This window comes from Littorina saxatilis, linkage group LG2 (assembly GCF_037325665.1).
Source record: "Littorina saxatilis isolate snail1 linkage group LG2, US_GU_Lsax_2.0, whole genome shotgun sequence".
NCBI lineage: Eukaryota > Metazoa > Mollusca > Gastropoda > Littorinimorpha > Littorinidae > Littorina > Littorina saxatilis.
This window is the reverse complement of record NC_090246.1, coordinates 79,418,300-79,439,394: the sequence shown is the minus strand read 5'-3', so window position 1 is coordinate 79,439,394 and position 21,095 is coordinate 79,418,300. Positions and strand designations below refer to the sequence as shown.

At 44.1% G+C, this 21,095-nt stretch overlaps 2 protein-coding genes across 2 annotated transcripts; one reads left to right on the top strand and one right to left on the bottom strand.

Annotated features, from left to right (window-relative positions):
* The first annotated feature begins 1,800 nt into the window (after window positions 1–1,800).
* Window positions 1,801–15,954, top strand: LOC138959822 (low-density lipoprotein receptor-related protein 4-like). Its single transcript, XM_070331455.1, has 9 exons — window positions 1,801–2,535; window positions 6,398–7,498; window positions 7,853–8,027; window positions 8,814–9,029; window positions 9,700–9,818; window positions 10,314–10,453; window positions 11,470–11,632; window positions 12,456–12,587; window positions 14,611–15,954. Exons 1-9 carry the CDS (start codon window positions 2,466–2,468, stop codon window positions 14,877–14,879), a joined length of 2,385 nt encoding a protein of 794 aa, XP_070187556.1. The 5' UTR covers window positions 1,801–2,465; the 3' UTR covers window positions 14,880–15,954.
* A 190-nt stretch (window positions 15,955–16,144) lies between these two features.
* LOC138959825 (FAD-linked sulfhydryl oxidase ALR-like) lies at window positions 16,145–20,581 on the bottom strand. The gene is made up of 3 exons (XM_070331458.1): window positions 20,450–20,581; window positions 18,152–18,357; window positions 16,145–17,756 (listed from the first exon to the last, which is right to left on the bottom strand). The coding sequence occupies exons 1-3, from the start codon at window positions 20,573–20,575 to the stop codon at window positions 17,594–17,596; spliced, it is 495 nt and encodes a 164-aa protein (XP_070187559.1). The 5' UTR covers window positions 20,576–20,581; the 3' UTR covers window positions 16,145–17,593.
* Between the last annotated feature and the right edge of the window lie 514 nt (window positions 20,582–21,095).

Below are 21,095 nucleotides of genomic sequence, written 5' to 3'. Positions count from 1 at the left end.
TTCGGCTCATTCTCTCCCTGACAGGATGCCTTGAGTTTCCTTGTCTGGCAAGGAAACCGATTTTTGTTTTAACATATTTAGAACTTTTTGTAATGTATTATTGATATGAGCAGATTCGCGATCGTCGATAATGATTTTTCATGGTGTTTTGTAATTTTTAAATTACAAAGGAATTGATATGTAAGACAGTTTCAAGCGAGCTATTTTTCGCGGCTGTATTTACTGTGCAAACAACTCTAAATATGGCAAAAGTGTCACGTGATAATCAATCGTTTGGTTTCCGCGCTCACTGGAGCAGACGATTTTTTCTGTAACCAGTTGACAGTGATGTCTGTATGTTCATGGAAACCTTCGGGTTTGCATAACAGTTTTTATAGGGCTAAGAAATTGGCCCTAACATTTTCAATCCTGTTTGATTGCACTTCGCCTTCCGAGGTGATCGTAGTGTTTCGGCACTCGGTTACACTTGATACACATAATTATTATTGCCCTCCGTCTGTGTGCTACAACTGACCCCAACATGCATACTTGATACACATATTATTGCCCTCCGTCTGTGTGCTACAACTGACCCCAACATGCATACTTGATACACATATTATTGCCCTCCATCTGTGTGCTACAACTGACCCCAACATGCATACTTGATACACATATTATTGCCCTCCATCTGTGTGCTACAACTGACCCCAACATGCATACTTGATACACATATTATTGCCTTCCATCTGTGTGCTACAACTGACCCCAACATGCATACTTGATACACATATTATTGCCCTCCGTCTGTGTGCTACAACTGACCCCAACATGCATACTTGATACACACATTATTGCCCTCCATCTGTGTGCTACAACTGACCCCAACATGCATACTTGATACACATATTATTGCCCTCCGTCTGTGTGCTACAACTGACCCCAACATGCATACTTGATACACATATATCTGTGTGGACTGGGTGGCACTTGCGCTCGGAAGCGAGAGGTTGCGAGTTCGACCCTGGGTCAGGGCGTTAGCAATTTTCTCCCCCCTTTCCTAACCTAGGTGGTGGGTTCAAATGCTAGTCTTTCGGATGAGACGAAAAACCGAGGTCCCTTCGTTTACACTACATTCGGGTGTGCACGTTAAAGATCCCACGATTGACAAAAGGGTCTTTCATGGCAAAATTGTATTGGCATAGATAAAAATGTCCACCAAAATACCCGTGTGACTTGGAATAATAGGCCGTGAAAAGTAGGATATGCGCCGAAATGGCTGCGATCTGCTGGCCGATGTGAATGCGTGATGTATTGTGTAAAAAAAATTCCATCTCACACGGCCTAAATAAATCCCTGCGCCTTGAATATGTGCGCGATATAAATTGCTTACAAAAAAAGATAAAATAAAAAATAAATCCCTGCGCTTAGAACTGTACCCACAGAATACGCGCGATATAAGCCTCATATTGATTGATTGATTGATATTATTGCCCTCCGTCTGTGTGCTACAACTGACCCCAACATGCATACTTGATACACATATTATTGCCCTCCGTCTGTGTGCTACAACTGACCCCAACATGCATTCTTAATACACATATTATTGCCCTCCGTCTGTGTGCTACAGTGGACCCCAACATGCATACTTAATACACATATTAATTCAGTAATTAGGTTAATGGTAAGTGCGACTTGAAGAACGCCACGGGGACGAAGTAGGTCATCCGGAAACCGGAAAGAAGCGGTGACAACCAGTGCAGAGCGGTGAGGACACCAAAGGTCACGATACAGTCCCACAGTCAACAACTTTCTTCCCTCTTGTACGCACTCCATATAACGGCAAGAAACTCGCACACAGACTCTATGCACATCTTTGACTCGAACCTTACTGTCAGACGCTACGTGTGTGTTGCACCGAGTACTGTTCGAATGACTGAGTGAATCGGTTCAGCACCAGAGACAAATGATGTACAGACAAAATCTGCAGCTCTAATTGCAGAAACTCTTCACATAAAGTTTGAATCTATAACTGCTACAAGATTACTGTCGTACTCGACATGTATGTGACACCTTGCTGTAGCACAAACTGAGTGAAGCAGCTCGGCACCAGGAGAAAAGGACGTACCGACACAGTGTGCGGCAATACCTGCAGCAACCCTTCAGCCCAAGTCTACACCAAGAAGGGGCCAGACCTTACTGTCAGACTTGTCGTCTTGGTGGCACGGTTTTGCTGGACAGGTCTAAACGATCATCTGAGAGAGAAATGGTGAACAGACAAAGTCTCTGGCAATAACTGCAGCAACCCTTCAGTCAAAGTTGACATCCACAACTGCAGCAACCCTTCAGTCTAAGTTAACATCCACAACTGCTGCAACCCTACTCTCAGACCTGCTGCGACCTTACTGTCAGATTTGTCGTCTTGGCCCCGCGTTCTGGACTGGTCAACACGATCATCAGAGAGAAAGAGAGAGTGCCGCAGCGGGATGGGCGCAGTGTGTGTACCGGTGTTCATTGTCAGCGTCATGCTGCTGACTGCCTCCGGCCTTGCACAAGGTAAGACCATCATCTCCCCCCCCCCCCCCCCCCCGTCCATGTCATGTCCAGTGTGTGCCTTCTTCCCCATGAATATGATAAGGATAAAATTCATATAGTTGTGTTCTATGTAAATAAGCATACACAATCCTACCCAAATGATAATGTAAAATAAAAGAGGGGCTATATCTTCTGGCTCCACTTTATTTTCACACAAAAAGAAGTCAAGTTTTGATTTTAATCGTGGCATGTTTAAGGCGTTAAAAGCTTAACAGTAGATTATCCTATTGGCTATCCGATTAAAAAACCCAGTATTAATTGAATTAAATATGAAAACGTTATGAATCAATTGAACACTGGATTTCCCTTCTTTGAGACATGCGAAGCCAACTGTTAAGGAGTGCATGTTTGTGTGTGTTCAATGGTAAAAAGGTAACGGGAATATTCATGAAAGGAATCGAGGCATAACTGTTAGTGTTACTTGTATTTTTGACCTACATTTTTCTGACGGGCGCTGTGGCGGGGTGGTAAGACGTCGGCCTCTTAATCGGAAGGTCGAGGGTTCGAATCCCGGCCGCGGCCGCCTGGTGGGTTAAGTGTGGAGATTTTTCCGATCTCCCAGGTCAACTTTTGTGCAGACCTGCTAGTGGCTTATCCCCCTTCGTGTGTATACGCAAGCACAAGACCAAGTACGCACGAAAAAATCCTGTAATCCATGTCAGAGTTCGGTGGGTTATAGAAACACGAAAATACCCAGCATGCTTCCTCCGAAAGCGGCGTATGGCTGCCTAAATGGCGGGGTAAAAACGGTCATACACGTAAAACTTCACTCGTGCAAAAACACGAGTGTACGTGGGAATTTCAGCCCACGAACGCAGAAGAAGAAGACCTACATTTAACACCTGGCACAGATCTCGACAGTCGTTGTTCGCCTTGACCGCCAGCGTTGTCTCAGAGCCTCGGAACAACGGTTGTCTGTCTCGATCTGTGCAAAATGTCGTATTCTGGTCAACACTGTACAAAATGTTGTATTCTGGTCAACACTGTACAAAATGTCGTATTCTAGACACCACTGTACAAAATGTCGTATTCTGGACACCACTGTACAAAATGTTGTATTCTGGTCAACACTGTACAAAATGTCGTATTCTGGACACCACTGTACAAAATGTCGTATTCTGGACACCACTGTACAAAATGTCGTATTCTGGACACCACTGTACAAAATGTTGTATTCTGGTCAACACTGTACAAAATGTTGTATTCTGGTCAACACTGTACAAAATGTCGTATTCTGGTCAACACTGTACAAAATGTCGTATTCTGGACACCACTGTACAAAATGTCGTATTCTGGACACCACTGTACAAAATGTTGTATTCTGGTCAACACTGTACAAAATGTTGTATTCTGGTCAACAGTGTACAAAATGTCGTATTCTGGTCACCACTGTACAAAATGTCGTATTCTGGACACCACTGTACAAAATGTCGTATTCTGGACACCACTGTACAAAATGTCGTATTCTGGTTAACGCTGTACAAAATGTTGTATTCTGGTCAACACTGTACAAAATGTTGTATTCTGGTTAACACTGTACAAAATGTCGTATTCTGGTCAACACTGTACAAAATGTCGTATTCTGGTTAACGCTGTACAAAATGTCGTATTCTGGACACCACTGTACAAAATGTTGTATTCTGGTTAACACTGTACAAAATGTTGTATTCTGGTCAACACTGTACAAAATGTTGTATTCTGGTTAACGCTGTACAAAATGTTGTATTTTGGTCAACACTGTACAAAATGTCGTATTCAGGTTAACGCTGTACAAAATGTCGTATTCTGGTCAACACTCTACAAAATGTCGTATTCTGGTCAATACTGTGCAAAATGTCGTTTTCTGGTCAACACTGTACAAAATGTCGTATACTGGTCAACACTGTACAAAATGTCGTATTCTGGACACCACCGTGCAAAATGTTGTATTCTGGTCAACACTGTACAAAATGTCGTATTCTGGACACCACTGTACAAAATGTCGTATTCTGGACACCACTGTACAAAATGTCGTATTCTGGACACCACTGTACAAAATGTTGTATTCTGGTCCACACTGTACAAAATGTTGTATTCTGGTCAACACTGTACAAAATGTCGTATTCTGGACACCACTGTCCAAAATGTCGTATTCTGGACACCACTGTACAAAATGTCGTATTCTGGACACCACTGTACAAAATGTTGTATTCTGGTCAACACTGTACAAAATGTTGTATTCTGGTCAACACTGTACAAAATGTCGTATTCTGGACACCACTGTACAAAATGTCGTATTCTGGTCAACACTGTACAAAATGTTGTATTCTGGTCAACACTGTACAAAATGTTGTATTCTGGTCAACACTGTACAAAATGTCGTATTCTGGTAAACACTGTACAAAATGTCGTATTCTGGTTAACGCTGTACAAAATGTCGTATTCTGGACACCACTGTACAAAATGTTGTATTCTGGTCAACACTGTACAAAATGTCGTATTCTGGTCAACACTGTACAAAATGTTGTATTCTGGTCAACACTGTACAAAATGTCGTATTCTGGTTAACGCTGTACAAAATGTTGTATTCTGGTCAACACTGTACAAAATGTTGTATTCTGGTCAACACTGTACACAATGTTGTATTCTGGACAACACTGTACATAATTTTGTATTCTGGTCAACACTGTACAAAATGTCGTATTCTGGTTAACACTGTACAAAATGTTGTATTCTGGTCAACACTGTACAAAATGTTGTATTCTGGTCACCACTGTACAAAATGTCGTATTCTGGACACCACTGTACAAAATGTCGTATTCTGGTTAACGCTGTACAAAATGTTGTATTCTGGTTAACGCTGTACAAAATGTTGTATTCTGGTCAACACTGGACAAAATGTCGTATTCTGGTTAACGCTGTACAAAATGTCGTATTCTGGTCAACACTCCACAAAATGTCGTATTCTGGTCAATACTGTGCAAAATGTCGTATTCTGGTCAACACTGTACAAAATGTATTCTGGTCAACACTGTAAAAAACTCTTGCGACAATGTTCGTTCCAACTAAAGCACTGATTCCCGTGCAATTTCATGCAAACTTTCTATGCCATTTCAGGGATTCAACTTTGCAATCTGGCAAACTTGTTGGATCAAAGATATTTTTTACATGGGTCACGTGATCGCCGCTCATTATGCCATTCCTACTGATGCGTGTGTTATGCCATACCTACTGATGCATGTGTTATGCCATTCCTACTGATGCATGTGTTATGCCAATCCTACTGATGCAGGTGTTATGCCATTCCTACTGATGCATGTGTTATGCCAATCCTACTGATGAAGGTGTTATGCCATTCCTACTGATGCATGTGTTATGCCATTCCTACTGATGCATGTGTTATGCCATTCCTACTGATGCACGTGTTATGCCATTCCTACTGATGCATGTGTTATGCCATTCCTACTGATGCACGTGTTATGCCATTCTTACTGATGCATGTGTTATGCCATTCCTACTGATGCATGTGTTATGCCATTCCTACTGATGCACGTGTTATGCCATTCCTACTGATGAAGGTGTTATGCCATTCCTACTGGTGCACGTGTTATGCCATTCCTACTGATGAAGGTGTTATGTCATTCCTACTGATGCACGTGTCGATGGCATATGAGCGGTCAAAAACGTATTGTGACTTTTTGGTAACCTGTTCCAGATTGACACTTATTTTGACTTTCTCGTCGTATGTACACGTTGCTAAACTGTGTGTTGCATTATTTTGGGGTCACCCTGTACTCTATTATCACACTTGTGATAACTGACAACATCAACCCTGGTGTTGCAGAGCAGGGGGAGGATGAGGCGGGTGATTGTGACTGGAACTCTAAGGATTACCAGTGTGACAACAAGAAGTGCATCTTACTGCGCTGGGTGTGCGACGGGGATGACGACTGTGGCGACGGCAGCGACGAGACGGGGTGCGTCACCACTACCACCACCCCCGACCCCACCACCACCAGCGGGCCGTGTGAAGAGCACGAGTTTCTGTGCGAGGCGCTCCCTGTCACCTGCGTGCACCTGACCTGGCGCTGTGACGGCGACACAGACTGCCCCGACCAGTCCGATGAACACGGCTGCAACCTCACCACCACCATCATCACCAACACGACAACGACGCCGACCACCTCCTCCACAACCACCGTCGCCGCCACCACGACTGAGGGTGAGGGATCGCCCAGCCCTGCCAGTGACAACAGCACCACCACTAGCACGGTGATGACGTCAACGGTCGGCTCGGCGTGTGACGCTGAGTTCGAGTTCCAGTGCCACAATGACGTCCCGGCGTGTATTGACTGGGCGTGGAGATGTGACGGAGACCCGGACTGCAATGACGAATCTGACGAGAAGGGCTGTGACGTCACCACCACTACACCTGTCGCTGACGATGACACAGATGCTGACACTGACACGAACGATGACACAGATGCTGACACTGACACGAACGATGACACAGATGCTGACACTGACACGAACGATGACACAAATGCTGACACTGACACGAACGATGACACAGACGCTGACACTGACACTAGCGATGACACAGACGCTGACACTGACAGTGACAGTTGCTCGGAGTGGGAGTTCCAGTGCGTGTCAGATCGCGAGACGTGTATCCACTGGTTGTGGCGGTGTGACGGCGACCCCGACTGTCAAGACAACTCCGACGAACAGGGCTGCGACAACACCACCACCTCCACCACCACCGAAGCCATCCCCACCCCCCAGCCGTGTGCAGACGACGAGTTTCTATGCGCGGGGGAGACGGAGGTGGCGTGTGTAGCGCGCGACAGGCGCTGTGACGGTCGCATCGACTGCGCTCTCGGGGCGGACGAGGACGACTGTAAATTCAACTGTGACGACACTGCGCACCAGACTGGCTGTCCTGGTGAGTCGTGTCCCTTTGTGTCATTCTGTCCGTCTCTGTCTGTCTGTCTCTTTCTCTGTCTGTCTGTCTGTCTGTCTGTCTCTTTTTTTTTCTGGTTGTCTTTCAGTCTGGTTGTCTGTTTGTCTGCTGTCTTTCTCTGTCTTTCTGTATATCTGTCTGTCTGCCTGTCTATCTGTCTGTCTATCTATCTGTCTATCTATCTGTCTGTCTATCTATCTGTCTGTCTATCTGTCTATCTGTCTGCCTGTATCTTAGTCTTTTTTGTGGTCTGTCTTTGTCTGTGTACTTGACTGTCTCTGTGTGACTCAGTCTCTGCCCCACCAGTAATATACTTGTGACTCTTCCCACTGATAGCGGATGACGTGGAGCTTCTGATCGCGGACACACAGCGCCTGAGACTGGACCACCTGGCACAGGGGAACTACACCGTGCTGCCCAACAAGGGGGGCGAGCGGTTCGTGGGGGTCGACTTCCACTACAAACAGCAGTACGTCTTCTGGACTAGCGTCGCCACGAACCACATCTACAGGTAAGGGTTGGACAGTCACTTGTGACGTCACGCATGCGTTTCTGGGAGGCACCTGGCCGTGTCTCCAGCTTGGTTACATGGCTTGCGCTGTATCTTTCTATCTCTGTCTGTTAGTCTGCCTGTCTGTTTGGCTGGCTGGCTGCCTGGCTGGCTGGCTGTTTGTCTGTCTGTCTGCCTCTTTGTCTGTCTGACCGTGACTGGCTGTCTGTCTGTCTGTCTGTCTGGCTGGCTGGCAGGCTTGGCTGTCTGCCTGCCTCTCTGTCTGTCTGTCTGTCTGTCTGTCTGTCTGAATGTGGGCAGACATGTCTTTGTGTGTGCCTATGTCTGTCTGTGTCTATGTCTTTGTCTGTGTGTGTGTCTATGTCTGTCTGTGTGTCTATGTCTGTATGTATGTCTATGTCTGTCTGTGTGTCTATGTTTGTATGTGTGTCTATGTCTGTATGTCACAATGTGTGTCTATGTCTGTCTGTGTGTCTATGTCTGTATGTGTGTCTATATCTGTCTGTGTGTCTATATCTGTCTGTGTGTCTATATCTGTCTGTGTGTCTATGTCTGTTTGTGAGTCTATGTCTGTCTGTGTGTCTATGTCTGTATGTGTGTCTATGTATGTATGTGTGTCTATGTCTGAATGTATGTCTATGTCTGTCTGTATGTCTATGTCTATCTATGTGTCTATGTCTGTCTGTGTGTCTATGTCTGTATGTGTGTCTATGTCTGTATGTGTGTCTATGTCTGTCTGTGTGTCTACACCTATCTGTGTGTCAATCTATGCATGTGTTGGGACAGACTGGACCTGAGAGACAACAGCACGCTGACCGTCGTGTCACGTGACCTGATGGCGCCTGAGACGGTGGTAGTGGACTGGGTGCATGACCACATCTACTGGGCTGACCCCGAGCTCAAGCGCATCGCGATGGCCGGACTGGACGGTGCCTTCGTCACCACTCTGCTCTACACGGACATGGGCACACCGCGCGGGATCGCCCTCCACCCCAGCAAAAGGTGAGTGGGCTCGGGAGGAGGGGAAATATGCACGTATATGAGTTAGACACAGATAGAGGTGTGTGTGTGTGTGTGTGTGTGTGTGTTTGAGAGAGAGAGAGAGAGAGTGAGAGAGAGTCAATCAATCAATCAATCAATGAGGCTTATATCGCGCATATTCCGTGGGTACAGTTCTAGGCGCTCTGCAGTGCTGCCGTATGAGATGAAATTTTATACGGCCAGTAGATTGCAGCCATTTCGGCGCATATTTACCTTTCACGGCCTATTATTCCAAGTCACACGGGTATAGGTAGACAATTATTAACTGTGCCTAAGCAATTTTTGCCAGGAAAGACCCTTTTGTCAATCGTGGGATCTTTAACGTGCACACCCAATGCAGGGGGGGGGGGGGGGGGGGGGTTCGGACACCGAAGAGAGTCTGCACACAAAGTTGACTCTGAAATAAATTTCCGCCGAACCTGGGATCGAACTCACGCTGACAGCGGCCAACTGAATACAAATCCAGCGCGCTACCAACTGAGCTATATCCCCGCCCGAGAGTAGAGAGGTGAGACATGTACTGATAGAGACATCGATCAGAGAGAGAGAGACAGACAGACAGACAAATAGTCCGTTATGTGAACAATATGCGGAGTGGGTTTGATTTTGATAAGTACGGATTTTTGCACAGATTTCTGTTCTGGTCGGACTGGGGGACACCGGCCAAGATCGAGAGGTGTGGCCTGAACGGACATCACCGGACAGTGATAGTGGACACTGACATCGCCTGGGCCAACGCTCTCACTGTTGGTAAGGCATTGTGTAAACCATCTTTAACCAGAATGTAATCCATCATGTAAAACATGGAAACGGCCAATACAGTAAACCATCAGGTAACCATAATGTTAAACATCATATAAACGGGTACATAAACCATCCTATATATACCAGTATAGTAAACCATCAGGTACCCATAATATTAAACATCGTATAAACCAGTTTGTAAACCATCATGTAAACTATCATGTTAACTAACACGTAAACCATGATCTAACCATGTTGGTAACCCATCATCAGTGTGTAACTTCCATCATAGAAATCTGAATGTCAAACATTATAAAAACAATTGTGTAGACCATATGTTTGTACTGAGTGTAATATTTGAAACTCAACATGTGTGTTTGTGTGTGTGTGTGTGTGTGTGTGTGTGTGTGTGGTTGTGTGTGTGTGTGTGTGTATGTGTGTGTGTGTGTGTGTGTGTGTGTCCCGGTGTGTGTGTGTGAGTGTGTGTGTGTGTGTGTCCAGACTACACGGAGGGACGGCTTTACTGGACGGACGCCAAGCTGAAGACGGTCAGCAGCTCGGACCTGGAGGGAGGTGACCGCTACACGCTGCTCGAGGGTCGGGACGTCATCGGTCACGCCTACGGCATCACCGTCTTCAGGGTCAGTACACACAGACATGCAGACAGACAGTTAGGCAGACAGACAGGCAGACAGACAGACAGACAGGCACTGAGACAGACAGACAGGCAGGCAGGCAGACAGCCTGACAGTTAGGCAGACAAAAACACTCCGGAGAGCATCCGAGAATAGGGCTGAGGTGCACGAAGCGAAAGTGGGTGCCACCCAAACGGGAGAGAACAAACCGCGGGGTCTCATTCGTTAAAATCACAACAAATCTCAATTTCAACCGATCCAACACCGCGGCTGGCTCCCACCCGGTTGGTAAGTTTCTCTTGCACCTCGGCCCTGGCGACAATAACTTGAGGCCTATGCCTGTTTCCCAAAACTTTGTAATGACTCTTTGGGTTTTACATTATCACAGGGTTATGCTTAGCTAGGGCTTGGGGGAGGGAATGTTTCATTAATGTTATCGACTTATCATTTCCCGCTTGTATGATTACATTAAGGGCTTGGGAGAGGATGTTCCATTAATGGTACTATCATTGCCTGCTAGTATGATTACATTAAGGGCTAGGAAGAGAATGTTCCATTAATGGTATTATCATTGCCCGCTTGTCTGATCACATTAAGGGCTTGGGAGAGGATGTTCCAATAATGGTATTATCATTGCCCGCTTGTATGATTACATTAAGGGCTTGGGAGAGGATGTTCCATTAATGGTAATGATTACATAAAGGGCTTGGGAGAGGATGTTCCATTAATGGTATTATCATCGCCTGCTTGTCTGATTACAGTAAGGGCTTGGGAGAGGATGTTCCATTGATGGTATTATCATTGCCCGCTTGTATGATTACACTGGGTTTGGGAGAGGATGTTCCCGCATTAATGGTATTATCATTGCCCGCTTGTATGATCACATTAAGGGCTTGGGAGAGGATGTTCTATTAATGGTATTATCATTGCCTGCTAGTATGATTACATCACGATTACATTAAGGGCTTGGAAGAGGGTATGTTTCATTAATGGTATGGACTCTAATCGCTTCCCGCTTGCAGGATTACATTTACTGGACCGACTGGGCGAGAGACAAGGTCCATCGCTTTAACAAGTCATCCGTGGCTGACGACAAAGATAGCCACAGGCCAGTGACTGCGGTTGCACGCGGCTTTAGTTCTCCCATGAACCTCGTGGTTTTCCATCAAGACCGTCAGATCCCATGTGAGTGAGTGAGTGTGTGTGTGTGTGTGTGTGTGTGTGTGTGTGTGTGTGTGTGTGTCACAGTGTGTGTCACAGTGTGTGTGCGTGTGTGTGTATGTGTGTGTCACAGTGTGTGTGTGTGTGTGTGTGTGTGTGTGTGTGTGTGTGTGTGTGTGTGTGTGTGTGTGTGTGTGTGTACACGCGGACGGATGCGATAGATAAAGCTCGAACTCAAAAACTTTATTTCTGAAGGATGGTAACATTAGGTCGTTAATGATTATCCTGACTTACAGCTAGTTCTGGCTACACAACACACAAGGAAACAACACATAATAAAACAATATAGAACAAGAAATTCCTACAAGGTAGGAAAAACACCCCCGTCAAAGGGAAATAACCTTCTCAGTTGGTGGCAGTGACTGAGTGAGAATGGTTATTTCCCTTTGACCATTAAGATGTTCCTCTATAAGTCCTTGTATAATTTTAATCCACCAATAACTCCCTAACCGTGTGTTTGACTGGTCCCAATTTTTGTAAGGACCGTCTCAGGAATGTATAGAACCTGTTCACCAAGTTTGGTGACGATCGGTCCGTTCATTCTTGAGATCTATATGCGAACACAAACAAACAAACAAACACATCGAGCGAAACCTATACACACCCCTATACCGGGGGTGTAAAGAGAGAAAGAGGGGGGAGAGAGGCCCGTTAGAAGAAAAGAGAGAGAGAGTATCATGTGTGTCTCTGTGCATGATCATTTTTAATACAATCTTTGGGTATCTTTATTGACGAAACCGATATGTCTATGAGATCATTAATTCACAATTATCTCTCTCCCCTCAAGATGAGAATATCTGTGGAACAAACAAGGGGGGCTGTGAACAGCTGTGTACTCCTGCCTCGGAGACGACATACACCTGTGTCTGCAGCGACGGGTTCCACACGCATCCCCACCACCCCAAGGAATGTGTGGCAGGTGAGATCTCTCTTCACATGCACACATTGTCTATCTTTTATACACTGACACACACACTGTCTATCTTTTATGCACACACACTGTCTATCTTTTATACACACACACTGTCTATCTTTTATACACACACACTGTCTATCTTTTATACACACACACACTGTCTATCTTTTATACACACACTGTCTATCTTTTTTACACACAAACACACTGTCTATCTTTTAAACACACACACTGTCTATCTTTTATACACACACACTGTCTATCGTTTATACACACACACTGTCTATCTTTTATACACACACACTGTCTATCTTTTATACACACACTGTCTATCTTTTACACACAAACTGTCTATCTTTAATACACACACACACACTGTCTATCTTTTATACACACACACTGTCTATCTTTTATACACACACACTGTCTATCTTTTATACACACACACACACACACTGTCTATCTTTTATACCACACACACTGTCTATCTTTTATACACACACACTGGCTATCGTTTATACACACACACACACACACACTGTCTATCTTTTATACCACACACACTGTCTATCTTTTATACACACACACTGGCTATCGTTTATACACACACACTGTCTATCTTTTATACACACACACGTACACACACTGTCTGTCTTTTATACACACACACTGGCTATCTTTTATACACACACACTGTCTATCTTTTATACACACACACTGTCTATCGTTTATACACACACACTGTCTACCTCTTATACACACACACACTGTCTATCTTTTATACACTAACACTGTCTATCTCTTATACACACACACTGTCTATCTTTTATACACACACACTGTCTATCTTTTATACACTAACACTGTCTATCTCTTATACACACACAACGTCTATCGTTTATACACACACACTGTCTATCTCTTATACACACTCACACTGTCTATCTTTTATACACTAACACTGTCTATCTCGTATACACACACACTGTCTATCGTTTATACACACACACTGTCTATCGTTTATACACACACACACACTGTCTATCGTTTATACACACACACTGTCTATCTTTTATTCACACACACACACACTGTCTATCTGTTATACACTAACACTGTCTATCTCTTATACACACACACACTGACTATCTTTTATACACACACACTGTCTATCGTTTATACACACACACTGTCTATCTTTTATACACACACACTAGTGGTCAGAAAGACACATTCACTCACACCTATGCATGCCAGCTACTCAACCACCCCCCCCCCCCCCATCCCTTCCCTCCATTACAACCCTCCTCACAGTCTCTGACCTTCTCACAGAGTAGTGCACAAACTTCCAAATGATTTGCTCCATTCATTTTCAAGGGGGCTCAGTAGCTCAGTTGGTAGAGCATGGACTTGTGAGTCTCTCGTTATGGGTTCGAATCCAGTCGCAGGAACCGACATGGGTCAACTTTATGTGCAGACTCAAAGATGGTTTCCATGTCCCACCCCCATGTCACCACTTTGGAAGATACAAAGACCTCAGTCATTCTGCCAGAATTGCAGGTGGCTGATTACACCTGAACACACACACACACACCTGGGTAGCGCCACTTTCGTTGCTGCTAACTCACCACTGGGAGAAAGCGACCCAAAGTTTTCACAGATGGGATGGAAATTCAGTACAAAACACGTAAGCCTACTGGTATCAAAACTTTACCAGTGCCTTGTCAGTGTTTCCAACAGAAATTTAAATATCATGCTTAACCACGGCCGACAACAATGGCACTGGCTGTACAGTGATACAGTGAAACCCTTATAAGACCTCCAAGAATCTGAGAAAATCAAGTCTTAAAAAGGAGGGAGTCGTATAATGTGGGTAAATTTACAGAGGTCATGAACAGAAAATCTGAGGGCTTTAAACTAAAGGGAGGGAATCTTAACTTGGGGGTCTTAAAAGGTGGGTTCCACTGTACATTCCCACGGCATGTAACAATGGCACTGGCTGTACCATTACTCTCCTTGTTGACAGACAAGCCTACGGCCACCACAGCCACACAAGCCCCCACGGACAGCGCAAGAGGGGGTCAAACATCCTCCGTGGCAGTAACCACAGCGACCAGTGAGGTCATCAGGGAGGTCACCAACCAGGACTGCGGTCAGAAGGGCAGCCTGTTCTACATGCTGCTGATGGGGGTCAAGGCGCGCTCGCAGGAGGACGCGCTCCAATTGTTCCAGCTGCTCAAAGACACGGCACGCAACGCCACCACTGACAACGTCGCGGTGCTGGATGCTGTGTAGATGTCAGCTTGTGTCAGTCAAAGCTGACCACTGAAAAACTTTGTCGTGATCAGATCTGAGAAACAAAGGGATGTAAGTGCTCTGAATGCATACCACATGTTATGTAGTGGGTGGGAGCTATGTGGAACCAGTCTCTTGAGACTTCTTCTATCGTGGGCTGAAACTCCCACGTACACTCGTGTTTTTTGCACGAGTGGAATTTTACGTGTATGACCGTTTTTTACCCCGCCATTTAGGCAGCCATACGCCGTTTTCGGAGGAAGCATGCTGGGTATTTTCATGTTTCTATAACCCACCGAACTCTGACATGGATTACAGGATCTTTTTCGTGCGCACTTGGTCTTGTGCTTGCGTGTACACACGGGGGTGTTCGGACACCGAGGAGAGTCTGCACACAAAGTTGACTCTGAGAAATAAATCTCTCGCCGAACGTGGGGACGAACTCACGCTGACAGCGGCCAACTGGATACAAATCCAGCGCGCTACCGACTGAGCTACATCCCCGCCGTCTCTTGAGACAATAACAAGCATTGAGATGAGCAAGCGATTTTCATCCTCATCATTTAGAGCGCTTACTTCCCTTTGTTTCGCAGATCTTTAAATTGCGCTCTGCCTCATTAGTTTAAGGTTTGTCGTGATAAGAAAGACATTATATTCATCGATAGTACATAGAGCATCAAAGCTGCCCTAAAAGAATTGTTCTGATTCACCAGTACCATGCCATTATTGCTGCATGTACTTCTTTTGGTCCTGAACTTTGTGTTGTTGAAGGTGTTGGATCTTCGAGGCACGGACCACAAGGCTTGCAGACACCGCTCAGCATGGATCTCGTTGTTTTAACCCTGTGCCTCACGCGCACAATGACACTGCCTTCTATGCAGTTCCCATGACATGGGAAGTAACTCTGTCAATGTCAAACTTACTTTTATTCCTTCCTATTTTTGTTGTTTTTGCTTTTCGTAGGTGAAATCATGGGACCTCGTAAATGACTTGACCCACTTACGAGGTCCCACAATTTCACAGACGTTTTGTTCTTGTTGTTGCTGTTGTTGAAATATAGACTGGATACATTTGATTTGAGCATAAATGAAAAATACATGTAAAATATTCCATTGCCAAAAAATGTGTTGGAACTTTCTTCTCTCAGTCTTTGTCTGTTTCTATCTCTGACAGACAGACACACACACACACACACATGCACAGGCAGATGCAATACACATGAGGAATCATGAAAGTCTCTAAATCTGTTCTCTTTCTTTTTCCTCTTTCCTTTTCAATCAATTCACATCTATCACAGGTAGCTATTTGGTGGGTACATAATCCATGACAACAATACAAAACAACAACACATTAAGGCAACAACAACAAAATAGTCTGTTTACGGTATCCCGACCAACCCTATTTTTTCACGCGACCCTAGACTTTTTTTTGGCATTTGGGGGAGGAAAAAAAAAGTCTGTTTTTTGGCAAAATAACTTAAAAATATGTTTTTTGGAGAAAAAAAATAAAAATAAAAAATCCCGACCTACCGACCCTATTTTTTTTGCCTATGTTACCGTAAACAGACTTTTTTTGTTTGGCCTAAGAACATTATCATGAAGAACACACAAATCATGCATTAAACACAACAGAAGAATTAAAAGATTCATTGCTCCACGTGTCTGCATACAGGTCAAATACATGTTCACGACAGTTACACACACAAATAGAAATCTGTTCTTGATTACAGGCAAGTTCATTTCTAGTTCACATATGGTCAATTTCCATTCATGATTCATTGAATAACATGAAAGTGCATACACTACATGTCAGTTTTTCACTCATTAAAAAAACAAAAACACACAAGAAACCTTTTCTGAGAAAAGGATCAATAACCAATTTTCGGAAATAATTCCATCGGGTTTGTAAATTGTATTAGTTGTGGGAGTTCTTGCAAAATGACACACAAACAATGAAAGGACCAATCCAGGGGTGTGCAAATTTAAAAATAAACAACTCACCCACGGGTTAGTAGAATCTCATTTTCAGCTCACCCGGGAAAAAAATAGATAACCCACTCCAACTTTTCTTATTTTGTCTTTGAAGTTTCACACACAGAAACATTGGATTATAAACAACGCCATGGTTGTTTTTCAGTGGCCCGAAACAAATTAGGGAGCACTTTCTCATTGGTCAAAATGTAAAACTAAACTAAGGGATGTAACTCACATCGTTGAAGCAGACGACATTTTCGAACACGATCAATACTTCAGAAAAAGCACCTTAGAAACAGTACTTACTGTTTGGGCTTCGGTTTGGGCTTTGTTTTCATTATGAAAAACAAGGGGAAATGTATTTTGGCCATTCATTTTAGTAAGGAGTTGGTATTTGAAGCTCTATCTTGAGTTTTGTTTGTGAAATTTTTAGCTAACCCACGGGAATGCTACTCAAAGACCTCAGCTAACCCGGTCAATTTTTAACTCCCCCCGGGTCACGGGTTAGTGGATTTGCACACCCCTGCCAATCACTAGCGAGGGGTGTGCCGGAAACACTCGCTAGTGATTGGTCCCTTCATTGTTTGTCTGCCGTTTTGCAAGAAAAGGTCCTTCTCCCACAACACATACAAACCACACAGAGTTATTTCCTGAATTCGTCTATTCCGATTGTCCTTAAAAAGTAAACATCGACCTGCTTTGTGTTAGATGGGTATTAGATGAGATAATAAATGCATCACATCAGTCACAACTGCCGTCCTTCCAGCCGTCCCTCCACCTCTCGTTGACCTTGGAGCAGTCAAACTCTTTCTTGCCGAGCTTCTTGTTGACCTTGTTGTGCAGCCGACAGAACCACTGCGACAGGCCATGCTGACTGGACGTGTCCGGCTGGTCAGTCTTCAGGCTGTCACAAACAGGCACACAGCACATTAGTTGTGATAACAATGACATTCAAAATTATGAATGCTATGAATTACACACACACTCATGCACACACACATTTTCTCTCTTCGGAGTCTTCCCCTCTCTCCTTATCAAAAAAGCATTTCATGTAAAAATGATAAACAAAGAACTTTACCACTACCAGCTAAAATAAAATATAAAATAAAATAAAAGTGCTCATGCTCTTCTCTGCAGTCTATTGCACAGTGTTCACAACAGCAAAAGTTAGAGAGGAGCAAATTGAATGCTATGACTCGATCTGAATTACATTAAAAAAACTGATACACACACACACACACACACACACACACACACACACACACACACACACACACAATACAAGCCAAACAATCCTACTCTTCTCTGAGGTCGGCAGCGCAGTGGTCACAGGGGTAGAAGCGTGAGAAGAGCGTGATGAACTGCGACATTTCTGACTGTTGCCGCGTGGTAGGGCGGTCGGGGAAGTAGGCGGCCATCGTGTGCAGAAAGCTCCATGTTCTGCGGCCAAGCTGCTCTGTGTCCAGCGGACACTCACTCTGCGTGGAAATGTCCACTGGCCTCTCCTGTACAGAAATCACAACTCTGTCACTCCATCAACCAATTAAACCTTCAATCAATCAACGCACTGGCTATACGCACTTGGAGTGTAAACAGGGGTCAGAATCTTGCATACTCTCCGGCTTTCACATCCGGTCGCGAAGCGAATTTGCCATTCGACATCACTTTGCGATAGGAACGCAGAGCAGTTGATCATAAGAGTACAAAGAAACGAAAACAATCTGATGCTGTACGGCCGTTGCTGTAACGTAGACGTCATTTTCGGGGTGTACTTAAAAGACCAGACACTGAACCGCATCAACACACCATTTTGCGAAGGTACACTCCACTTTCGATTCATGGTATCAAAGTACACTGGGAACAAACACAGACAAAAACAAACACACACAAAACTGATGCTTTACGGCAGTTTATTGTCGGAGTTTGGAACACACTTGGAGTGTGTATCGGCCTGTAGAAACGGTTGTATACTATGTGAATGTACATCATTTGCCAACCCTCGACACTCCGAAAAAGAGATAGCGGAAGTCCATACGTCAGACTGATTTTTCATTGGCTACTTCCTAACGACTTGTTAGGGGGAATTTCATTGGCTACAGATTTGTAACAGAGCTTTTCATTGTCGGAGTGTATACAATACACTTATACAGACTCATCGATCCTGTATACACTCGGAGTGCATATAGCTTTTTCCATCAATCAATTACAGTCGAACCCACTTAAAACGAACACGCTAGTTACGAATTTTGACTTATAACGTATTAGTTTTAAGTTCCCAACTGAATACCTCTTTCTTCATGCTTAAAAAAAATGCTTAAAACGAATTCTTTATAACGAATTTATGCTTATAACGAGCACTTTTTGGATTCCCAAGCATGCATAATGTCTGTAATTTACTCACGCTTATGACGAAATCTTTAAACTCGTCCCGAGATCGACATATCATGGGAATTTGAGAAGTTTGAATACATTTGTCAAAGTCTTCCCTTGCGTCGACTGCTTGAACCATTGCTCAACCGATCACTGAATAAAGTTAAACTGATTACACTGTACTCACAAAACAATTTCAAATTTAGAATCAAAGTGATTGATAGCTCAGACACTGAACATGAATGACTGACTGACGTTTATTTCCTTCGCGAATACCAAAAACGAAACATCAATGTTTAGGAAGCCATTGCCAAAAAATATAGATGCCAGAGTGGTTTCCCTTGGACAAGGGAAACCACACTCTCAACGTTTGCGTTCGCCGGTTCGCGATAGTTTATCAGTCAGTCAGTGCTTTCGATTTGGATTTGAACATCATGTTGCAACAAACTAAAAAAAAATAAATTGGCCAAGGTTTGCTACCCGTCGCCAAGGTAAGTGATTCCGGACAAATGATAGGAACACCGCGAATGTGGACAGTGTCAGTGTGTGCGTGTGTGTGACCAAAAACGTAACAACTGGATGAAACATCTGTGTGCTCACTCTCACTCAAACTCAACAATCATCACTCAACATGAGACACACATGAACATGTAACTGAATATGTCACTTTATTGTCTAAACGTGAAGCAGCATGAAAGTTGCGAAAGAAACAAATTGAAACACCATAAAATGTACAAGACTTAAAAAAAAAAAATAAAACAAAATCAATCAATTTTCTTAATACGAATTTTGGTTAAGACGAACTTTTTTTCCGATCCCCAGTGATTCGTCTTAAGCGAGTTCGACTGTAATTAACTTACCCTTGTTTGAAGATCTATGATATTGATAGAAGGAAAATGAGGCTCATGTCTGAGAGAATCATAACTGTAGTGTAACTTAAAGCTTATGACTAATCAGTAATTGAACGTACAGAAAAGTTGTCTTAAAGAAATAATGCGAAATAAGAAGTTAATTTGTTTACTTATACCAGAGACATAACAATGTATGTCTCTGGTTATACATATACTATGATATAGTGCAATCACCGAGCGACTTGCATCATGTCGTCAAGCTCTCATTCAGTCACCCACCCAGTTGAGTCCCCCCACATTTACTGATTTAGTGAGTTACGTAACATTGATAAGAGGCGAAAGGCAAACTTGAATGACAGATGGACAAATATCTGACCTTCACAGGTTTCCCTTGTATGTGCATCCATGTCTTGAAATCAGTACAAGCCCGACACGGCTTCGCTGAACTGTGTCCGTGTCCCGAAGGATGAGCGCCGCTTCCATGCTCAGTGGGCGCTGCCATCTTGAATCTCCCTCAAACATCCGGCCTGACAGGAAGGTGAAACGGTGACCTTCAACAAACATGGCGTCGAAAGGAGCCGTGAAGGGTAAGAATTCTGTAGCGTTCTTAATCGCAAGAAGGTGTGATTGTAGTTTTAATTGCGTGTGTAAAGCGCTGAGGAAGACAAAAGTGTGTGCTGCAGTTTAATCTGCGCAAGGATGTTCTTTTTTCTTATGCAATTTTACAACACACACACTCTTTCTCTCTCTCGCTCTCTCTCTCTCTCACTGAGTCAGTCAGTGACTCGTCTTGAGTCTGAGCATAGATTGTCAATACACATCTATGGTCTGAGTCTCTCTCTCTCTGAGTCTCTCTCCCCCCCCCCTCTCTCTCTCTCTCTCTCTCTCCGCCTGGTGGGTTCAGTGTGGAGATTTTTCCGATCTCCCAGGTCAACTAAGGTGCAGACATGCTAGTCCCTTATCCCCCTTCGTGTGTACACGCAAGCGCACGGAAAATATTCTGTAAATGTAATCCATGTCAC

Excerpts from the sequence above, each read along its gene's own strand:
- LOC138959822 (XM_070331455.1), top strand. The coding sequence starts at position 2,466 with ATGGGCGCAGTGTGTGTACCGGTGTTCATTGTCAGCGTCATGCTGCTG. Across the intron at positions 7,499-7,852 it reads GCACCAGACTGGCTGTCCTG|CGGATGACGTGGAGCTTCTG; the intron begins GTGAGTCGTGTC and ends TCCCACTGATAG. Across the intron at positions 8,028-8,813 it reads GCCACGAACCACATCTACAG|ACTGGACCTGAGAGACAACA; the intron begins GTAAGGGTTGGA and ends GTGTTGGGACAG.
- LOC138959825 (XM_070331458.1), bottom strand. The coding sequence starts at position 20,575 with ATGGCAGCGCCCACTGAGCATGGAAGCGGCGCTCATCCTTCGGGACAC. Across the intron at positions 18,358-20,449 it reads TACAAGGGAAACCTGTGAAG|GAGAGGCCAGTGGACATTTC; the intron begins GTCAGATATTTG and ends ATTTCTGTACAG. Across the intron at positions 17,757-18,151 it reads GCTGCCGACCTCAGAGAAGA|CCTGAAGACTGACCAGCCGG; the intron begins GTAGGATTGTTT and ends TGTTTGTGACAG.